At 41.7% G+C, this 20,943-nt stretch overlaps 1 protein-coding gene across 1 annotated transcript in view; it reads right to left on the bottom strand.

Moving 5' to 3' along the window:
• Positions 1–20,943, bottom strand: part of CMTM6 (CKLF like MARVEL transmembrane domain containing 6) — an 87,090-nt gene that overhangs the window by 41,040 nt on the left and 25,107 nt on the right. The window contains exon 2 of the mRNA XM_085630581.1: positions 8,946–9,122. Coding sequence (XP_085486707.1) covers positions 8,946–9,122 — 177 coding nt within the window. The remainder of the gene's footprint in view (positions 1–8,945; positions 9,123–20,943) is intronic.

The raw sequence follows: 20,943 nt of genomic DNA on the forward strand, positions 1-20,943 counted from the left end.
GTGAAAAGTGATAGGTTAGTAAAACCAAGCAATTTACATCAAAGACTGATGCCATTGTTACATGAGGGACATAAAGGCATGTCACCTATGAAGCGGAAGGCTTGTTTTGATTTCTGGTGGACGGGCATATATATACAAATTGAACGATCTGTTCGTAAATACCTTGTACGCGTAACGACAAGTCTCACACATTGCAGGATACACCCAGAAGTCCCACTGAATTTTCAGAACGAGCATGGGAAAAAGCAGCCATTAGTGGCTCGTTCGATTGTTTGGGCATTAAGGATAGATCTGCAGTGGTGATGATGGGGTACTATTCAAAGTGGACCATGGTAGCCTTCATGAAGGAAGTAAAGTCGTCTAATGTGAATTCATTGTATGAGGATGTTTTTAGACAGAAAGGCTGCCCAGTTTTGATTATGACCGACAATGGCTGACAATTTGTGTCGGAAACATTTTAGTAATTTCTCACAAATTGGCGAATTAAACACTGCAGGACCGCAGTATATCACCCCTGTGAGAATGGTTTAATGGTTTAGGTGAAAGTTTTAATAGGGTACAGCTGGCCGGGTCCATGAACATATGTTGGAGGAAGCAAGTGAAGAATACGTTATGGAATTACAGAACCACACCACATTCTGTGTCTGGGGAAACCCCTTTCTTTTTGCTGAAAGGCAGAATGCCATGCACTGTGGCGGTGACAGCTTAAAAGGAAAGGACAAGTCGGCAAGGAGTAAAGTGTGATGTATTAAATGAAAGAGTTAGAAAATATCAGAACAAGTAGGTATAAAGACACAACTTGAGATTAATGAAAAGGAGTTGAAAATTTGCTAAGGGAATGTACGTACGAGTATGTGCAGGTGGCATGTGTAAGAAAGGCTGTTCGAAATTGCCTGATCCCAAAGAAGTGCTCCAAGCCAAAGGAAATATGGTGAGTAATCAGAAGGAAAGTGGTGGAATATGAGAAGGGTTACATTATGCAATGAGATGGAACAGCGTGAATGGATCAGACCTGGAAGTACATCAAAGGTGGTAACAAGGGAGAGAACAACTACCCGGATTAGAATGAATACGATAAAATATGAAAATTATGTGTGTTCATAGACACAGAATCATAGACTCAAATAAACTTGAGCATACACTTCTGCACCTTGCATGATTCACTTATTAATTTATGTATATATATATATATATGTGTATATATATGTATATATATATATATGTGTATATATATGTATATATATATATATATATATATATATATTCACTGAAAAAACCATAGGTTTCACACATGTTATAGTTAGCGGAAATTTTACTGATAAAAAACCAGTGAAATTCCCCCGTTATAGTTAGTGCAGGCAACTATAACTCACGTGACCGCAATCCTCTGCTGATGCTAATACTGTATTTAGACACTTATTTGCCCATGTCTTCTTCCATACATTTTTAGCTATACATATATTACAAATATTTTTTTTTCATAAAGACACATATGTCATCAGCAGAAGATTGCGGTCGCGTGAGTTATAGTTGCCTGCACTAACTATAACGGGGGAATTTCACTGGTTTTTTATCAGTAAAATTTCCGCTAACTATAACATGTGTGAAACCTATGGTTTTTTCAGTGAATTTGCAAGGTTTTTTAAATGCTAATTCCTAACTATAACGTGTGTGAAACCTATGGTTTTTTCTGTGAATTTGTACGGTTTTTTAAATGCTAAGTTACTTTACGCCATTGGTGGCGTGCGCGCCCACTTAACGCAGTTCGTTCCGTGCGCGCACGGTGCGCTTCGCGCACCGTGCGTGCACAGTAAGCACGCGGTGCTTACTGTGCTTACGGTGCTTATAAGCCATGCACAAATGGTGCGCTTCGGGCACCATTTGCACACGGGGTGGAGAGAGTGTGGATAATTTTTTCTTTGAATTTTTTTGTTGAAAATATTGTGGTTTTTTACACCTCTGATAAGCCCTGCACATTTGGTGTCCTGCGGCAACCAAAAGCACAGGGGGTAGGGAGAGTGTGGATAGTGTTTTTTTTAAAATATTTTTTACCGTACGCGTACGGTAAGCGTAATCGGCGAAATTAGCGAAAAAATAAAAATGGCCTTTTTGGCCTTGGGGGGTCTTGGGGGACTCCCTCATCATGGCTATGTGTGTGTGAGCTGTCAAAACAGCTCCTTTACATGTGTATTGGTTTTAATTAAACAACCTAACTCTCAGTGCGAGAGAGAAAATGGCGGCCGCCGCTTCCTGGTTTCGGCCGATTCGAATGTTTACTAAGATCTAAGAGCCAATCAGAATCGCGCTCGCGCACGCCACCGTACGCGTACGGTAAGCTTACGGTAAGCGTACCGTAAGCTGGCTCAGATATATATATTGATTTAAAGGCTATTTTCTCAGAATCTACTGAACAGATTTACACCAAACCTACAAAAGGCACTTCCTTGACCTAGGGACTACCTCTCTGCCAAATTTCTAGTAATTCTGTTCAGCCGTTCGGGCTGTAGCCCTGTCTAAAGGTCCTATGGAAAAATGCATGGGAAAAACGCGTTTTGGGACCCCCCTTTTATCTCAGCCCCCGCTTGACGAATCCCCCCGAGACTTTCAGGGTAGGAGCGGAGCGTAGCGCCCCACCTATTTTGAGAAATTCGCGAGGATTCGTCGACCGGCGCCAAAGTTATTCAAAATAGAATGTTGCGGATTTCCTATGGAAAAGGGGTCCTAACTATAACTACCTACTGGCGACCGCCAGTAGGTAATATGTATATATATATATATGTGTATATATATGTATATATATATATATATATGTATATATATATATATGTGTATATATATGTGTATATATATATATATATATATATATATATATATATATATATATATATATATATATATATATATATATATATATATATATATATATATATATATATATATATATAGATAGATATATAGGGCCATAGTCAACAACGATACATCCTACCCTGTGGCAAGGCATTTCAAAAGTACACATGCCAATGATTTGAGTTGCCTTTCGTATTTTGTGATCAATGCCATTCCACCCCTAAGAAGAGGGGGCAATAAGGAAAAAATGCTAAGACAACTTGAATCTCGAACCATTTTGGAGTTAGATAGCAAAGTCCCGCATGGACTGAACACAACTGAAGACATGCACAATTTTTTATAATGGAAAGTGGAGTTGACTCCCTTGTACATTATATATCTATTTTCTATTTTCTGTGATTTTCTCAGCTATTTTAATATTGTTTACAAGTTTTTCCTTTCGAGGCAATTGGATATGTTACATTGATCTTTGTCTCGACAATTTATATACAATAGAATTTTAGCTGCTTCCAACACTCTAAATATTTAGTTTTATCACATTTTTTTAGGGGGCTATATATACTAAAACACTTTTTTAATAGAAAGGATTTTTCAGGGGTAATAGCACTATGCATTATAAGTGACACTTGCATTAGTTATATGGTACTTTCTGGCACATTTCACATGATATATTAGACGTGAATGACAACGTGTTTTATATTCAAATACAATTCAAACAAAGAAATTCTTTTGCAATTTCTGCATAGCGAAGGCATATACATGTACGAGCTTGGCGCTTGTCTCATTTAATTATGCTTATTTGGGACTGAGGGGAATGATATTGCAATTAAACAGCATTCAGGCTGATATAATCAATTTGCCCATTATATGAAAGACTCTTGATGGACATTGTTGGATTTTTTATAATATTTATACTGTGTATTTTATCAGAGATATTTATATTTATGTCCTATTTATTGACAGCTTATCGATATTGTTTTTAAATCCAATTCAATGTGCATATACATGTTCATATTTATGGTTTATGTATATATCAAGTTTCTTTTCTGCACTGGAGACACTGTTTTTACTTGCATGTGTATTTATACAGCAATATTTTGCACATTTGCCTGCTCTCGAACTATGTAAAATATGGCCTTCATTTAGCACATTTACGGAAGCTTTCTTCCGTGTCTATGATCATGTGACACAGGAAGCAATTCACCCAGCATATTTAAAAATGTAATGGCGGGATGGCTCTCGGTGTGTGAACAAGGGCACGGCTGTGCTCGAAACGCGTCACAGAGTAGAAGAATAAAATCTACCTGCCATTTCTATCGGGGTCTGTTTCCCTCTGTTCGCCGCTGCTGCTGCTTGTGCGCTGCTGTGGAGGTTCGGGGAGTTCGATTTGCTGCATATATATATATATATATATATATATATATTCCGGCAAGTGACTTCCTCCCACAGTCGCGGTCACGAAACGAAACGAGGTGTACACTGGCAACGTGATTCAAGTAAATTAAATAGTCACACGTGTAAAATGGACAGACGCGTTTCGGCTACACGCCTTCCGCAATGTCAATATATATATATATATATATATATATATATATATATAATTGCTTTGGTAAAATCTTTTTAAAATGCAGAATGTAGTGAGAGTTCTCTTGTAAGCAGGAGCTGGCAGTTGATGTTGAGGTGGCTACTTGATGTGATCAAGGGCACTTGATGCCCGAAACGCGTCATGAAATGAGGATTTGAAAATAAAAGAAGATATTTTGCCACTAACTGGTCCTGGTGGTCCGTTTCTGTCAGTTCGCCACAAAGGAGGTGCTGAGAGGTGTTTGAGTGCATATATATATATATATATATAATTGCTTTGGTAAAATCTTTTTAAAATGCAGAATGTAGTGAGAGTTCTCTTGTAAGCAGGAGCTGGCAGTTGATGTTGAGGTGGCTACTTGTCAGGGGTCATCACTGTTAACTTGAATAAACTTCCTTTAAACCACATCTCTTGAGTGACGTCTTCTTAAAAGCACTGGCTGTAAGTCAGAATATCGAGATAATAAAATCAGGGACCGGGGCAGCGGAAGCAGCAGCGGAGGGGGTGAACAGCATCACTGGAGAAGGGCAGACCAACAGCAATGATCGGGATATTCACCAATCGTAGTGAATTTTTTTGTGCGCTACACTACGCTTGAATCACACTTACATGAATTGTGGACATAATTGCTGTACATCCACCTCAAAGTTGGGATTAGTGGAAGAATTCGTTCTCTTGTATATACTGGAACTTTAAGATGATTTTTCATATGATTGTTAAGCAAATCAAGCTGGGATCATTTTATACTAATGACTGACCCAAGATTGGACTGGTTACGAATTGGGCCCTGAGGAAGCCCGTTGTCGGGCGAAACGCATTGGCTGTCTTGCTGCTGCTATATACGATCATCGTGCAACATTAAAGAAAATACTTTTGTACTAATGAACAATTTGGACTTAAGTGTCTATTGTATAGTTTTTACATTTTGGAGTTTTGCCTCTCTATGTGCTATTTATATGTAATAAAAAATATTATCCAGGGCAAATGTTGACTCTACAATTTCGATCACCACTATATTGTCAAAGTGAGCGTTTATAGTGAAGTGTAGCTTTATATTCCTAAATCCACACTTACCTACCTTGAAAATATCTATGTTATACCATAAACCCGGTTTCAAGAAGCTCTAAATTTGGTATATATGTTTCTCCTTAAATTCACAAATGTACACTTTCCGCAAATTGCAGTAAAGTACAAGAAAATGGCAAGAATATTAAAAGTAGGGTGCACCGGACCAAAATGCTAACTTGCCACCAGTTCCTTACAAGAATTGTCCAAGAGACACTTTATGTGAATATGTCTTAGAAACCACCTTTCCTTTACCCACACCAAAACTAAACTGCTTTCCTCAGTGTGTGTTCCACTGTGTGACCTTTCCTCAAACTGGCAATTTTGAAACTCAGCTGTCACCAATGCAGGAATGTAGTATTTCACTACACAGCCCATCTTTCAGTCTTCATTAGGCACGGGGCACCTTCTCCAAAATGATGCTTGACCCACTAATCATCTAGAGCAGCTCACTCCAGCATCATCTCTAGCTGACATCACACCATGCTTGAGGGCAGGAGCAACAACTTCTTCAGAGAGCCCGGTCTTCCGCCATACTACTGGCAGCAAACGCTTGTCTTCGTTAAAGGGTGTAGCTTCTCAGCCGCTTTAGTTGAAGTTCTTTAATCTTTCAGATCTTCCTAGCTGCCTATTATTTTCCTGGGGTGGCTGACAGTACAAGGCATTGGTGAGGCTTGTAACTTTTTGATGATTATTCTATGATGCCTTCCCTAAAATCCATTGACTCGGTTGCTGGTGTAATGAGGTCTACACATGCAGATGCAAACTACTACTTCATTCTATATGTTACATGCAAATTTTAGGTAGCTCCTACATATGCCCCCATCAGAAGCCATGATGTCCACTCTGCTCAAACAGTCTGATCAAACTTACGAGTAAGTGAAAGCCCCTCTTATTATACACCCTGCTAATGAGACTGTCACATACATATGACCTAGCACATGAAGATACCAGTTACCTATACTTCTTGTAGAAGAATGTAAACAGGTATAGCATGTCTTAGCTGTATCCTTGCCATGTTTTCTAGCTCAAGCTAACCTCGCGTACGGAATGCGGTCGCCTAGGAGCCGTGCATGTGCTGCATCTTAGCATTAGCGGCATGAAAGTTGAAAACTAGCGCGCTCAGCTGAAGCGGTTTACATTTTTGTTACTCTAGAAGGACATGTACTAACTCTCACGAGCTCAGCTAGGCACCTGCTTGTTCTCTTGGTGGGAATGAGATCATGTGATCGATAATGAAACGGGGATGTAGCAGGCTATGTATTTCAGTTCTGCCTTCTGTAAGAGAGCCTGACTTCATAGAGGATATATGAAGGAATCTACCTGCAGTTATCGCTGCGATTCCCAAATTACCAATTTTTCAGAATACATCTGTAACAAAATGTGATAAGTGCAAAACATTCACATTGTCATGCTTTCCAAGACTCTTGACAGTAAATTCATATATATCTAATGAACCAAGTGAGGTTGATGCTGATCCTACTAGCGGACGTCTCGATTCAGTGAGGTGACCAGAATCTGCTTTAACTACACCAATTCCAAATTGTTCCCACTGGGAAGGCTCAGACCATTAGAGAGGAATGGCTAGATATGGGGCCTCAGCTGGCTACTGTTCCCTTCAGGTATCTGGGCACACAGGCAACTCCTAAAAGTGAGTCACAATATTCGCCTCATATGGGCAGTCATGGAAGGACTGAAATGCTCTGTTGAATTTTGGAATGGTTTATACCTAGCGATAATGGGAAGAGTACCCAATGCCCACATGATGTTTCCACCTTCGTGTTTGTGCGCACTCCATGGTTCTCCAGACCTCGTTCTGCAACAGATTTTAAAGAACTGAATTGTCTCCTGATATCATAGGTATGGGCAGTGAGACGTAGCAGGGTGAAACTAGGTGTACTACATAACATCTCAGTTGCACCCTGCTGGCAGGTGGCTAGATGAAGCATTAAATTGGGTGAAGAAAACTGGACGAAAGCCACCCTTGAGTGTCACTTCCCAAACTCCTCATGCAGGGAGCGCATGTTCCGGTGGGTAAAAGCACTGCTGCTTCACCCTCATTTGCAGCGGACATGCAAGACACCAGGCCTCGAGGAGCCTTGCTTTGTTGACAGATCGATGGATAAAGCAGTGCTATGTAATAAACAGCACTAGCGACTGTGGGGTGATTGACAGCAGTGGTGACAGATGTGGAGACCATTAAGGTGACCATAGAATGAACAAAGGGAACTAGGGTAGCGGGCAATGCTTGAATAAAGTGGGTAGTGGGCCATGCTTGAATAATGTGCTGTGGGCCTCAGGGTGCCAAGCCTGGGTGTTGTATGGTATTGTGAAACAGATGTAATGTGGGCTCCATAATTTGGCATAATTAGAGAGTGGTCTTAGTCAAAAAGCCAGTCATCAGCACTGCTGGACGTTTTGAAGGACTTTAGTAGGGTCCACCATTGCAGGTCCCAAATATTTTCTAGACAGGTCGATTCTTTATGTCTCGCAATGACACTCATATAAGAGATGATAATAACAATGCCCATCCCAACAGATCTGTTCACTTCTTTCTCTCTCCAGCCAAGCCCGCTCAGGACCAAAGCAGTACACAAAATCTGAGACTGGACCACCCAGTGCAGAAAGCAGACTGTAATCATAAGAAATACCGTACAGGGACCTGCAGTGCTGTTCAAAGCTGCCAGCATACTGAAAACCATAAACTGTGCACTTGTCTCTCACACTTCATCATCCACCACACTTCTACGCTCTGCGTCCCATCGAACGATAACTGCACCGCGGAGGTCATCACAAGTGACGTGGAAACACTTCCCATGTAGGATTGAAAATAAAGACAACATTCTTCCAAACACATGCTACACATGTTGGCAAGCGCTTCAGCGCCCCACATAGGGTAGGAAGTAAATGCTGCAATACAGTACAATATAATGTATTATACTTATGTATCAGTAATAGTAACTGTATGTTTTGACATTCCTTGATGCATTAACTTTTTTAAGGATAAGGTTAATATATTTGGCATTATAAAATAAGCAACAAAAATATTTTTCAAAAACAACCTTTCAAAGACTCCACATTTTTGCAGTAGTATAATTAATGGTAAAACAAGACTTCTGTATAGCACAACACAAGAACAGATCAATTTGACAAAATAATTCTTCGTATGGACATAAACCCCTTGACTCCTCTGGACTAGGATAAGTCCATCACCATGTCAGAACTAGAGCGAAATGTCACCACTGGGTTGGCCCATCAAAACCACTCTGAAAATGAACTCATTCCAAAAGACTGTGGAGGTCATGCTCCTTTAGACCCTGACTTCAGAGCAGTGATGATCAGATTCACCAAGTTTGTGAGTGTGTAGAACTCATCTCTAGGACTGGGAACTGGGAAATCGCTCAGTGGGTGTTTCTTGATAAAAGATGTGTAAAATAAAAGTTCTCACCCATAGCTTTAACCTCGGCAGTAAAACCTTCTCTGCAATTTTTGTGGAATAGACGAGAATCACGATCAGGCTCAACAGGAAAGCTGTGCAGCTCATGAACTCAAAAAAGTAGAGCGCACCACAATTAGAACAATGCTCCACGCCCTCCTCGCAGATGAACGCGATCGAAGACAGCACCTATGGGAGACAAGACAGGAGAGTGAGACCAGTGCTTGTTTTGTAAAAGAATAAGTGCTAGGGCCCACATTTTTGTTCAGAAACCTGTGGCCAGCACTAATGAATGCTGGTGTGCGAAATACCAATGCCACGTAGTGGTCCACCTCATGCCTCTTCCATCCACCACCAGACACGCCCTGCCCCTTTTTGTCACTGTTGCAGGTTCTTTTTCATTCCTGCTTTCTCTCTTTGTCAAGGTTTTTCTATCTTTCTCTTCATTGTTCTTTCTACCTTGTTTGTTTTGCTCTCTCTTGCTCTGGGCCAAAGTCTGAAGAGACAAGTATTGGCAAAGCCAATAGGTCTCATCTATGGCAGCTACTTACCAATGTCTTTTGGCCATGTTGTACAGCAACGTGGCTAAAACTAAAGCTAGAAAAAAGAAGTATGACAACAGCTTTTTTGTTTTTGGCAGGTGAGGGTGGGCAACATAGACAAACAGAGGGAGGGTGGGTACAGGCATCTCAGACAATTAACAGCAACGGGGCAGTAAAAAACAGGGCTATGATGGGGCCAGCGCTGGCCGCGTCAATACACTTTCTTTTTTCATATGATGGGTTGAGGGAGGCAACACAGACAATGGAAGGCTGGTCGTGAGAGGAAAGAACAAACATTGATAAGGGCAGGGCATGGAAGGATGATAAGCAACAAGGACAAGGTGGGGGTAAGGAGGGAAAGAAGAAACATACACAAAGGTGGGAGGGGTAGAAGAAACACGGACAACGGGTGGGGAATGGGATGGAAGAAGCACAAGGATGGGAAGAATAAATAAAATAGTACCTGCGGAATGACTCTAATCAAAGTAAATCAATCAGTACTAAGTCCTTGCTCCAAACGAAAGAACAGGAAGTGACATCGGCAGGCTTGTCCAAAGGGGAGGCAGCAAATAAGAGTGACAATGAAGCCAACAAATGGTAAGCAATAGGCAGGCTCGAAGCCTCGTTCTAGTTAACAATACGACTCAGAGACAGTGCATACCCGTTTCGTTGGGCAAAACCTAAAACAGAAGCACCGGTCCCAAAAATGAGAGATGGTGGACCCCACCTGCAATCATTGGCTCAAATGGAGCACTGAATCCGACACATAATCAAGTACTGTTAAATGTACACAAACTACTGTTTTATTGCTTCTGAACTAGGGTCTCCCACATCTACACAGTTGGTTATTCTGCCAGTGCACACCTTTCAATGCTCTTTTTCAGTATCCATGCTCTTTTGCTCAACTTTAAGCCAAGCTGCTAAAATATGTGCAGTTCAGTGTGCATCAGGCAGAGCAGTGTAATGTCAGGCACGGCTAAATTCACATATGCAAAGTTATATTTTTAAACTGCGAAATGAACTATGGAAAATGGAAAAACAAGAAGCATGGTATTGGACCTAGAGAAAATACTAAATGTATGGTTTTTAGAAGCATTTAGGTTGAAACCCTTGGTAGGCTGGGCCCTGAACCGGGAAGACACATTGCCCTTTGCATTGCTTAACCTTTCTTCTGCTGCCAACAAACTGCATTGTATTGCATTGTATTTGTATAGCGCTTACTACATTTATGTGAGGCACTGATGTGCTGTCGACCATGTGGGTGTGTGATTGGAAAAGCATTTTATTTGAGTCCATGTAATGCGCGATTACCATTGAACCGAGGGTATTGTGTTATGGGAAGCACTGCTTAGCGGTGTGATGGATGAGGAAGTGTGAGACACAGACACATATTTGTAAAAAGTGTTATGCTGGCATCTCTGATTGGCTCTGCAGGTCACTTTACTGACTTGATAGAATAGATAGCATGTCCTTGATCCGAATTCTTACACAGGCGGTGGCAGGCAGTTTTGTACCTGAGAGGTGATGGAATTTGTGGTTTTCAGCATAGGACTTCCCACAGCTACCAATAGGTACAAACACCTTCACCTACAGGCACCACCTCAAGTTAAGCATCAATATTGTGCCAGTGACACCTAGCATTTATGGAACAACAGAGGACAACAAAACAGAAGAAAAGAAAGCCCTGCTGTCACCTCGCTGCCACATGCACACAGACTAACATAGGATGCGAGAATGTGTACTCAACAAAAACTTGCATTGCCCTTACATACTTCCTACATTCGGTTGGTAGTGAAAATGTAACAATATCTATCTATCTATCTATCTATCTATCTATCTATCTATATATATATCTAGAGAGAGAGAAAAAATATATTGATATATTTATAACGGTAACACTGAGCCCAATGTTTTCTCCTTCCAACTTCATTTTTTTAGCACAGAAAATATTGTAAGAAGATAGCAGAATCAAAAATACGATTTTCCCATTGCAGGTGGAATTTCAAAAAAGAAACCTTGTCAGGGGACGAATTACTGTGCGCTTACAGCGTAAAGACAAGCAAACACTGGTAAAGGCAATAGGTCTTGCCTACATTGGAATATGAACTGCTTTAGTAATGTCGAGAAAGGCAACTGCTATGAAACAAGAGGTTCCAGTCATTTACATGACAAATACGCATATAACAGAAGCATATACTTATTCAATCGCCTACAAACCGACCCCACGGCTAAACTTTTCATTAAAAAGCAGCGCTGCATTAAGTCATACGTTTATCTTGTCAGGCTCATGTCCTGAATCTTTTACTTTAGTTACATCAAACCCCCCCAATCCACTACAGGCTCATGTTTGCATGAGCATTTATACATATTTAAAGATTTGATGGATTTAGAATAAGATGGCAAAAAAACATATTTACTACGCCAAAATAAAGCAACTATATCTGATAACACCAGCCACATTGCATGTATATATATATATGTGATCTAGAGTATATTAGATCAGCAAATGTTTTGCAGCCTAAATTAACACGATTTACTGAAATATGTTTACTTTGGAGATATTACACTCTCTCTCTGCAAAACTGTAATTTGGAAAGGGTTTAGGGCTGTTTTCTCATGCAACTTTGAGCTCTGATAAAAAAAACTTTTGAACATTCTCAGACTGATCCATTCACAATGCTGCGTGAAGAGGCGGGAGGGGGTCTAAAGAGAATGGCGTTATCTAATCTGACCAACCATAAGTAAAAAGTGCAGAGAAACACAGTCTGCAAAATGTAACAGGTTTTTGATGGAGCCTGCTGTACCAGAAAGCAAAATGAATATTCCTCTGAAAATACGAGAAGATGCGAGTTTATCTCATCGGCTGTTTGCGAAGAAACAGCATGAGACAAAGGCACCGCTGGGCACTGTTTTCTTCACTTTTTGCAGGAGACATGGTCACGACAGCTCTGTAAATGTGTTTGGCCTTTCAGAATCTCTTAGGGGTTTAATTCTAGTTAAGCTTGAACTAGCAACCCAGATATGGAGGTTAACTAAGTAGGGGGATGCTAACGGACGTAAAAATTATCCTATTGTGTTCCTTGCTATAATCATATGGTTTGGGCAACAAGGTGCCTTTCCTTGCAGCTGCTAAACTTATTTGTCGATTATTTTGTGATGTTTCACTTACAAATGTTTGATGGTACAGTGATGCTTGGGTTCCGTTTTGGAGCTGTTGCACTACATTTACAGTATTTTAAGTAAACATGCTATAATGTAGGTAGGGTATCTTTCTTATGGCAGGTGGGGTGGGGGAACCACACGGACAATGGGGGTTGGGAGGAAATAAGCAACATGGACAACTGAAGGTTGGGAGTGTGGGAGGGAAGATGCAAAACAGGCAAGTGGGAGAGAACAAGCAACACAGACAACCGGAGGGTGGGAGGGAAGAAGCAACTTGGACAAGGGGGTGGAAGGAAAGAAGCAACATAACATAAGAGTAAGGAGAAAAAAGGAAAAATAGTACCTCAGTCATAGTGGCAGCAGCGGAAGTACCCTGATCAAGATGAAGCAATCAGTACTTGGTCCATGCTCCACACAAAAGAGAAGGAAGTGAAGTCAGCAAGCGCTGGCCAATTTAGAGGCAGCAAATAAGAATAACAATAAAGCCAACGAATGGTAAGCAGTAGGTCGGCTCAAAGCCCCTTACACAACACACTATCTCTTGCAAGCAAGAGTGCATGCACTATCGAGAACTAAAAACAACATTGGTCAAAGGCAAAAATATTTTTGGGGCTGAAAAAGCACAAGAAGCCCCTGGCACTGAATGAACTACTTTTTGTGTAGATGTGCTCCTTGTGAAAGGGAAGCATGCAGTCACTCACACATTCACTCATCACTTTAAATGAATGTGTCCTCATGTAACGCAACTGGTGCTCGTGTAAAGCGCTCTGATACTAGATACCTTTGGGTCTAGTTCGCGCTATATAAAACTCCATAAAAATAAAAAAAACTCATAGTGAAGAGAGGAAATAGCTAAAGTGGGTTAACCTATTGCCTAATGCTGGAGTGGGCAGAAGAGAAATGTGGATTATACAACAACGGACCAATAGATGAAGAGGGCTTACTGAAAGCCCCGGTAAGTATATTACAGATATAATTTTAGTAAAAAACAAAAGGACCTGGTTAACACCAGACCTAAAAGGTAGTTCCTTATTAATAATATTTTAGTGACTGAGAAATATTATTCTGAGATTAGCATATTCATTTCGTATGGTGCGGGAATCCACACGCAAGGAATCATTTTAAACACTAGATATGTGGATTATGAAAACAAAATAATAAGATATTGTGAGCCGATGTTATGAGCAGACAATGACAATAGCTACATTTATGGGACGGTACTGCTGCTCTCATGTCAAGCGAGAACGTGTGTAACATCTATATGGTCGCTCCTTTCTACATTCCTCCATGATGTATATTTTTGCAGACAGCATAGTTTATCTTGGTTTTCCAAAACATAAGGTTTTCTGTTGAAAGAAAGTGTCAATGTGCTGCTTCTTTAATTTAGAAGGTACATTTTTATCCCTAAAAACTTCGACAATAAGGCAGCATTTCCTGAACTTTCCCCTCAAATGATCAAAACAAACCTACATAGATGCTGAGATTTGGTCTAGTTGCATAGACACTATACCACCCATCCTGGAGACCCCAGCTGGGTTCTTATCCCTGTTAAGGTACTTTACCAACAAATCTTGTGCTTCTGGGAAATCACAACCTACCCACCCGTCAATTAGATCATGCATGTGTACATGATGCATGATACAAAATCTAACTGCAGTCTGCTCTTGCCCTAAGCACCTTCCAGCCCACCCTGCTCAGCATGCCTTGTTTCAGCATTCTCGTTTCAATCCCTCACCGCCATTACAACTCGTCATTCTGAGATGCTCCTGCAGCACTAAAAATGCTCACTATAATGCATTCTGAAGCACCTTGAGCACAAGACCATGCTGCGACAAACGTCTAAAATAGAATAAATAAAATACGTACCCGTAGTATTATGTTTACGAAAGAACTGAAGGAATGTGGGATGATCTATTTATGTTAAAATTGAATTTCTAATCAGGGTAGATTTTCAAACAAACGCGAGGAAAAGAATGTGTTTTTTAATGCAGCGAGGATTTGTAGACAACAGAGAAACCAACCAAAGAGCCAGCTCTCTGTTCCCCATGAATTCCACTCTTCATAAATGTATGTTTCTAAACAGTTGCCTTGGTGCCGAGCAAGTTAATTGTAGGAGAAATTGCAGGGTTGTTATGTAGTATTTAAAGAATCTTTTTACTATGAAGCAGAAGGTTCCGTCCTTTCCTTGGCACACGAATAATGCTGAAACTAGTGCCATAATGAACAGTGTGGAAGTATACCCTTGCACCCCATGTCTGAACCAGGAGTTTAGATTGCGTCAGGAAAGATTTGGTGCATCAGTCCTATCTTGCTTCTGTTAGGAAGACATTTAGCAGACCGCAGGTTTCCAAGTAAGCTTTCTGCTGGATTGGCAAGATGTCAGGGTGTTTAACTAACTTTGCTTTTTAAGTGCCACCCTGGACCTGTAGACCGAGCCACCAACCCTGGAGTGAACCAAATAGCCCTGGGCCCTCTTGCCAGAGTATCTAAGCAGAGGAGCTCTTGGAAGGTACCCTGTAGATGCATCCATCCTTGAATAAAGACCCTTGTAGCCTGGTAAGGCGGTTCCGGAGGATGTGCCCCTTATGTGCTGAAAGTTTTGGCCCAAGAAGAAATGCTGCCATAACCCTCTGATTGCACTAAGTGGTTGTCTGACTCATTTTGCTACTTCTCAAGCAACAAAGTGCCTCGGTGTTATGAGGGGCACTGAAGCTGGTCTGAAGCAAAAGCATAATCAAAGAAAGAGTAAAAGGTAAAGTTAAGAGATGCAGAATAAAATTGGCTGAGAGGAACATCAATATAAGACAGTTGTGAGCTTCAGACGAACCATGGGAATGAGCTAGAGCTATTTCAGAGAACCAAAGAGAAGCCCATATCTATGCAGGAGAGTCGGTGGTCTTTTGATTGGCTGTTGCAGTTTCGCGTAAGTACTGTGGCGATGAGACCACATTTATTCTGCGTTTAGAAAGGAAATATACCATAAAAGTAGTGATGTTCATGCCAGGGTAATAAGGTAGTCCATTTTAAAGGCCAACTACAGTGTTAGGCCTGGGAGTGGTTGGCCATTATGACTAATGCGTGTCAATAATGAGCGGTGAGATAATTTGTACTGGTCATGCTTTTTAGGGCCTATTAAGGAAGGTAAATTTGTTGGAGGAGAGGCATCTGGACTATTCAGTACAGGACGTGTCTTCATAGTTCAGCATCAATAAGTATCACTAAGAACCACAATATGCCCAGCTACAGAGCCGGCAATGGTCACAAAATGATCGGTGATTACCCATCAGTGACTTCGGTCTTGCATCGTTGTTTTGTTCGATGCACTGCATTCATGAACAGCCTTGTGCATCTCATGCATGCCCTTATGCTGATGGCACAGAAGTCAGCGGTATTAATGCGCGTGGTGGCTTAAAGCTGAGCACTAATGCATGCCTAGCATACAAATGCAACCAATGGAAGAGATGTCAAATGGACAATGTCACTTTGAAGAGTCTGAAGATCCAGCAGAATTCTCAAAAGTGAAAGACCCTCTCTGAATACACCGTTTAGCATAATCAGTGACACAAAATGACGCACACCAATAGAAATTACGGCAGGAGCCGAAACTCAGCTTCTAAAAGTATATTGATTCCAAGAAGCCCTCGCAGAGCGAGCACCGCATGCGCGCTGCAATGCCAGGCGAGACCTAAAAATAGAGAAAAGAAGTGCGATGTTAAAACATAATTTATTGATGGAGGGAGCGTCTCAGGGAAAATAGGTATAGAGAGTTACTGAGACATTTGCTGAAGTTTTGATGAGAGCATTAAGAGATTTAAGAAAGTAAAATTGATCGCTCGATTGAAGACAATGGAGCAGCAGTGGGATAGAAATAGCGGTATAGGTCCGCTGCTCTCAACTTATCAATGTCCTAATTCACACCCTCTGACTCTCCTTATCCCCTGCTGTTACAGAAAGTGTGGATGGCTCAGGGCAATGAGAGAGGTAGAGGCTGTGTAAGAGGGAAAACAGCAAGCCTTCCCGGCTCCCTCCTCCTCTTCCTGAGGCTGAGTGTCCATTGGGGGTCTCCTCAGCTCCTAAATCTCTCTAGGCTCTACCAAGGAAAAGCAGTTTAGCAGAGATGAGGGAGAATAAGGAGCTTACTTTAGCCTCCTACAGTTATAGAGTTCCTGCTGTGGCCATGCATGCGTCAGTAACTGATAAACATACACAGCAGGACCTGGAGAGACTCAGAAGTTTTGAAACTGTGAGGGTTTCAAACCTACTTAAATTTCCCCAGAAAGTTTTTTTTAAATTAGAATATAAATGGTTCAAGGGGTGGAATGTTCTAATAGTATATAGCCCACTGCCAAGCCAGTAAAGGGCTGCTTCCTTTTTATAGGTCCTCGCCTTCATCTCAGGCCTCCAACATTGTGGTGGGCCTTTAATGGTCAGTACAGCCTGCTACAGTGGGCTATAAGGAAGGATGATTTGATTTAAGTTAGGGTTTTCATATAGTGGTGATGCCCCTAGTGCGTACAAGAGCGAAAAGCCTAAATAGCATGGTCTATATGCGATCAATTGATTGACACACGGACATCAAAAGGGCACTAAACACAGTTTACAAAGCACAGAGATAAGGGAAAAATTAGGGAGCGTAAACCACATATTGTTGGAGAAAACTAGGTTGCATCATATGGCTTGAGGGTAAATAGAGGAGACGTGTGCTTTACAAGCACACGTTATGTTATGTATACAAGCGTCAGACTGATGTAACGTGAATAGTGTATTATTCAATGAACACTGGACTAATTTGGCTCCTGAAAGTATTCAACACAAAGTATTATTGTACCTTAGAATTAAAAGGGATACAGAAGGAACTCTACGTCCAGTAGCAGAAATTCACAATGTGTAAACAGAAAACATGGGCACAAAAGAAGCTTCCTCACTTAATCAAATACTGTTCTCCGAGGCTAATCACTAGACTTCACTTGAACTTATTTTCCTCGACCGTAAAATCAGAGTGAATTTTCAGATGTAAACAATGCAAAGCCCTCACTCACATAAGGTTTGAAAGACAGCAAACTGATTCATGGATAACATCGACATTGGCAACATAAACAGCACAAATGACTAACTGGTGCCTCTTGGTTCACTCCTGACGACTTCATAAGGCCCCTGGGGTGGAGTTCTTGAATGTTAGAAATGATTTTTTAACAAATACATAAAAGCAACTATACAATCGAATATACTCAATTAGAACATTGGAATGTTGGGAGCCCCATTGAAAACAATGGAGCCCTCCAGGCTTCCAATGGCCGGTAGAAGCCCGGAGCATCAACATTCCGATGTTTGCTCAAAGCAACAGCTGAGAACAAAGGGCTCACGGAGCCCGAGGGGAGTTCAACCCCCTCGGGCTGTGTGAGGCCTTTGTTTTACAAATTAGAAAATTTTTCCCTCTAGGGGCAGAATGTTCTAATAACCTTAGAGCCCTCCGTACCGGGCTCTACCAGCCATTAAAGGCCCGCTCCCTTGTTAAAGGCTCTCACCTTTGGTTAAAGTCTTTAACAATGGAGCGGGTCTTTACAAGGCTATTTTAAAAAGCTTGTAGTAATTTAAAAAAGAATATGATTATATTTAAAGTTTTCTCCCATTTTCACAGGACATTTGTGGTGTGATTTCCATGCCAAATCCTTTAGTGGCTCAGCTGCTGCAGCGGATCAGCTGCTTCTGTGGCTCCCAGGGCCATAGCAGACCCATGCCTCAGCTCTACCTCTGAATCTGTTCCCTGTCCACCTCTATTAGAAGAGAGGGAAGGAGCTGGCACAACCAAAGGTACTATCCGGAACGTGCATGAAATCACAATGTACGAGGGGGTGTAGCTGCAAAGAATTTTTCTAACAAACTAGAATGTTCTCACTCCTATCAGGGGTTTGTAGAGTGTTCGGCATCTGGGTTTTATGTTAAAATTAGTGCTTTCTGACCACTAATGTTTTTGTGACAAAATGGCAACATCCATTCAGCCGGAAAGTCAAGACAACAATTGTTTTATGTTAAAGGGCGAGAAAACAGCACATCCTTTTTTAGTACCAATTACCACGTTATAGAAAACAGGAACAATCTGCAGCAAAGAACAATGCTAGGGCGTAAATGTAGGAAAGGCAAGAAACTCTCTGTAGTACAGCTGTTCCAATAATAGGGTTATTCAGAAGCCTATGTTCATGTAAAAGTTTACACACCACTGGCTGAGACACAAAGGTAACCCAGATCTGGGGTGAATTGATCCTGCACTCCGCACAAATATTCAGAACCGACATCAGCTACCCTATTAGGTGGGGGCGAGCTACTATGTCCACTCTGGTGCTGGTTAGGCACTACACCCTCAAACATCAACAAAATCCCAGACTATCAGGCTGTCACACCATCTAAGCACTTCAAGGGGCTGAATGCCCAAAGTATCTACAAGATCGTTTCTCTAGGTATAAGCCAAGTAGAAACCTAGGATCCAGCTCTTTGAGCTTTGTTAACACTCCTAGATCTAACAAAGCAAGCCTGGGGGGGCTTTCTCCATATGTGCAGGTAAATGGCGGAACCTACTCCCTGTCTCGCTGTGAGGTCAATCCTCCCGATGCAATTTAGGAAGCAGCTGAAAACATGGCTGTTTACAAAAGTAGGAGACTAGGCTGCAGCAAGTACCAGGTTCGGGCCTAACCACTTATCAGTGTTCTGTTCCGCCCTCTTTTTCTTTCTTTTTTTCTCTTTTCTTCAGCGCTACGACACCCTTGCGTATGGGGCAATTTATCAAATTAATTTCATTCATTCAATGCAGCTTTCTGACAGAAAAAGGCAAAATATAGATCTCGTAGTGTGATAAATAGAAAAACATCTCAAAATGTAAGTATGCTAATGGTAAGTTTTGGTCTCTTCATAAGATATCAACACGTTTGAAAACAAACCTGAGAAATTCACTAAAAACAGCCAAGTTAAGTTGGACGATCTAATCTCATATGATAGACAAGTCTGCACGTAATCCATGGCTGAAACATGTTAAGAAGCAGTGTGAGTTGCTGAAAATGGGGGAACTATGAAACACCCCAGCAGAAGCTGCTAAAGGTGCTACTCAGAAACGGGGAAAAACATACTGGGAAAATGTTATGCTACGGATCTGGTCTGACCATAATGATGGGAGTCCAACAGGGCAGTTCTTGAGCCATAAATGCTCACCCATCTTTGAACCATATATGGATATAATCTATTTTCCTGAAACAAAACGTTTGTATGTTCAGTTTAGAAGTGCCACATTACCCCGAAGATCGTTCACATCCAAATGGGATAAATCAGGCTGTTCCCCACTGCGTCGCCCTTAGCCCACAGGCAAAAGAAACAGAAGATCACTTTTTGTTATTCTGCCCAAGACCCAGACTGACGCGAAAGAAATGGATAAATTACAGTGTGCAAGCTAGACGGTGTAAGGCACTATTGGGGGCCATTAAGAATTCTGAAAAGTGATCTGAAGGAAACAATAGTTTTTAGGTCTCGCCTGAGCCAGAGCGCATGCGCTGCTCTGCGAGGCTTCTAGTGAGGGCTTTAAACTCGGAGCACAATCTCGTGCGTGTGCTTTTTTTTTTGCTTTCTCGCTATTGGCCTTTGCGTGCGTCATTCTAAGAAAGACAGCACGCAATTGGCCAAAGGCGGGTGCATGTCCCGCCTTCTCTCTCCCCTGACCTAGGGAGCTCAGGAGCGAGCAGCAGCGCAGCCGGGTGCCAGCTGCATACCTCACATTCCTTTCGCAGTCGCGTGGCCGCGCTTGTTCTTACACTTGAAGCAAATGACTCAAAAAGCCCTGGCTGCAGGGGCGTACAGAATACCAGTCTTGAAAGAGAAATTCTCTACACGACCAGAAACTACAACCCCTTCTCTGCCAACACGTTGACACGTCAGCAGCATTTACAGCAATACTTATCAGAATTTGCGTTTCCTGTTTAAATTCTGTGAGCGTTTGCATAGTGGCACCATGGTATGTGTGGGCTGGTGCTACATGTCGTGTACCTCGATAAAGCTGCATCTCTCGAGTTGGTCTATTTTTGCAAAGCCCACGAGAACGAGGCTGCAAAGATGCCGTGATTCTCCCGTGAGGTGCTAAGTGCACACAGCGACAACCCCACACCAGGCCCACGCGTCCCCGAGGTGACCCGGTACGTATCTCTGGTCTGCGCACTCTAGCAACATTTTAACGTGAGCAGTAAACCCACAACACTTCTTCACTAATTACAGGCCTCATCAGCTGAAGCCTGTTTTAATTGTAAGAAATCCCAAGTGGGGCGTTGAAA

Source organism: Triturus cristatus, chromosome 10 (assembly GCF_964204655.1).
Source record: "Triturus cristatus chromosome 10, aTriCri1.1, whole genome shotgun sequence".
Lineage (NCBI taxonomy): Eukaryota > Metazoa > Chordata > Amphibia > Caudata > Salamandridae > Triturus > Triturus cristatus.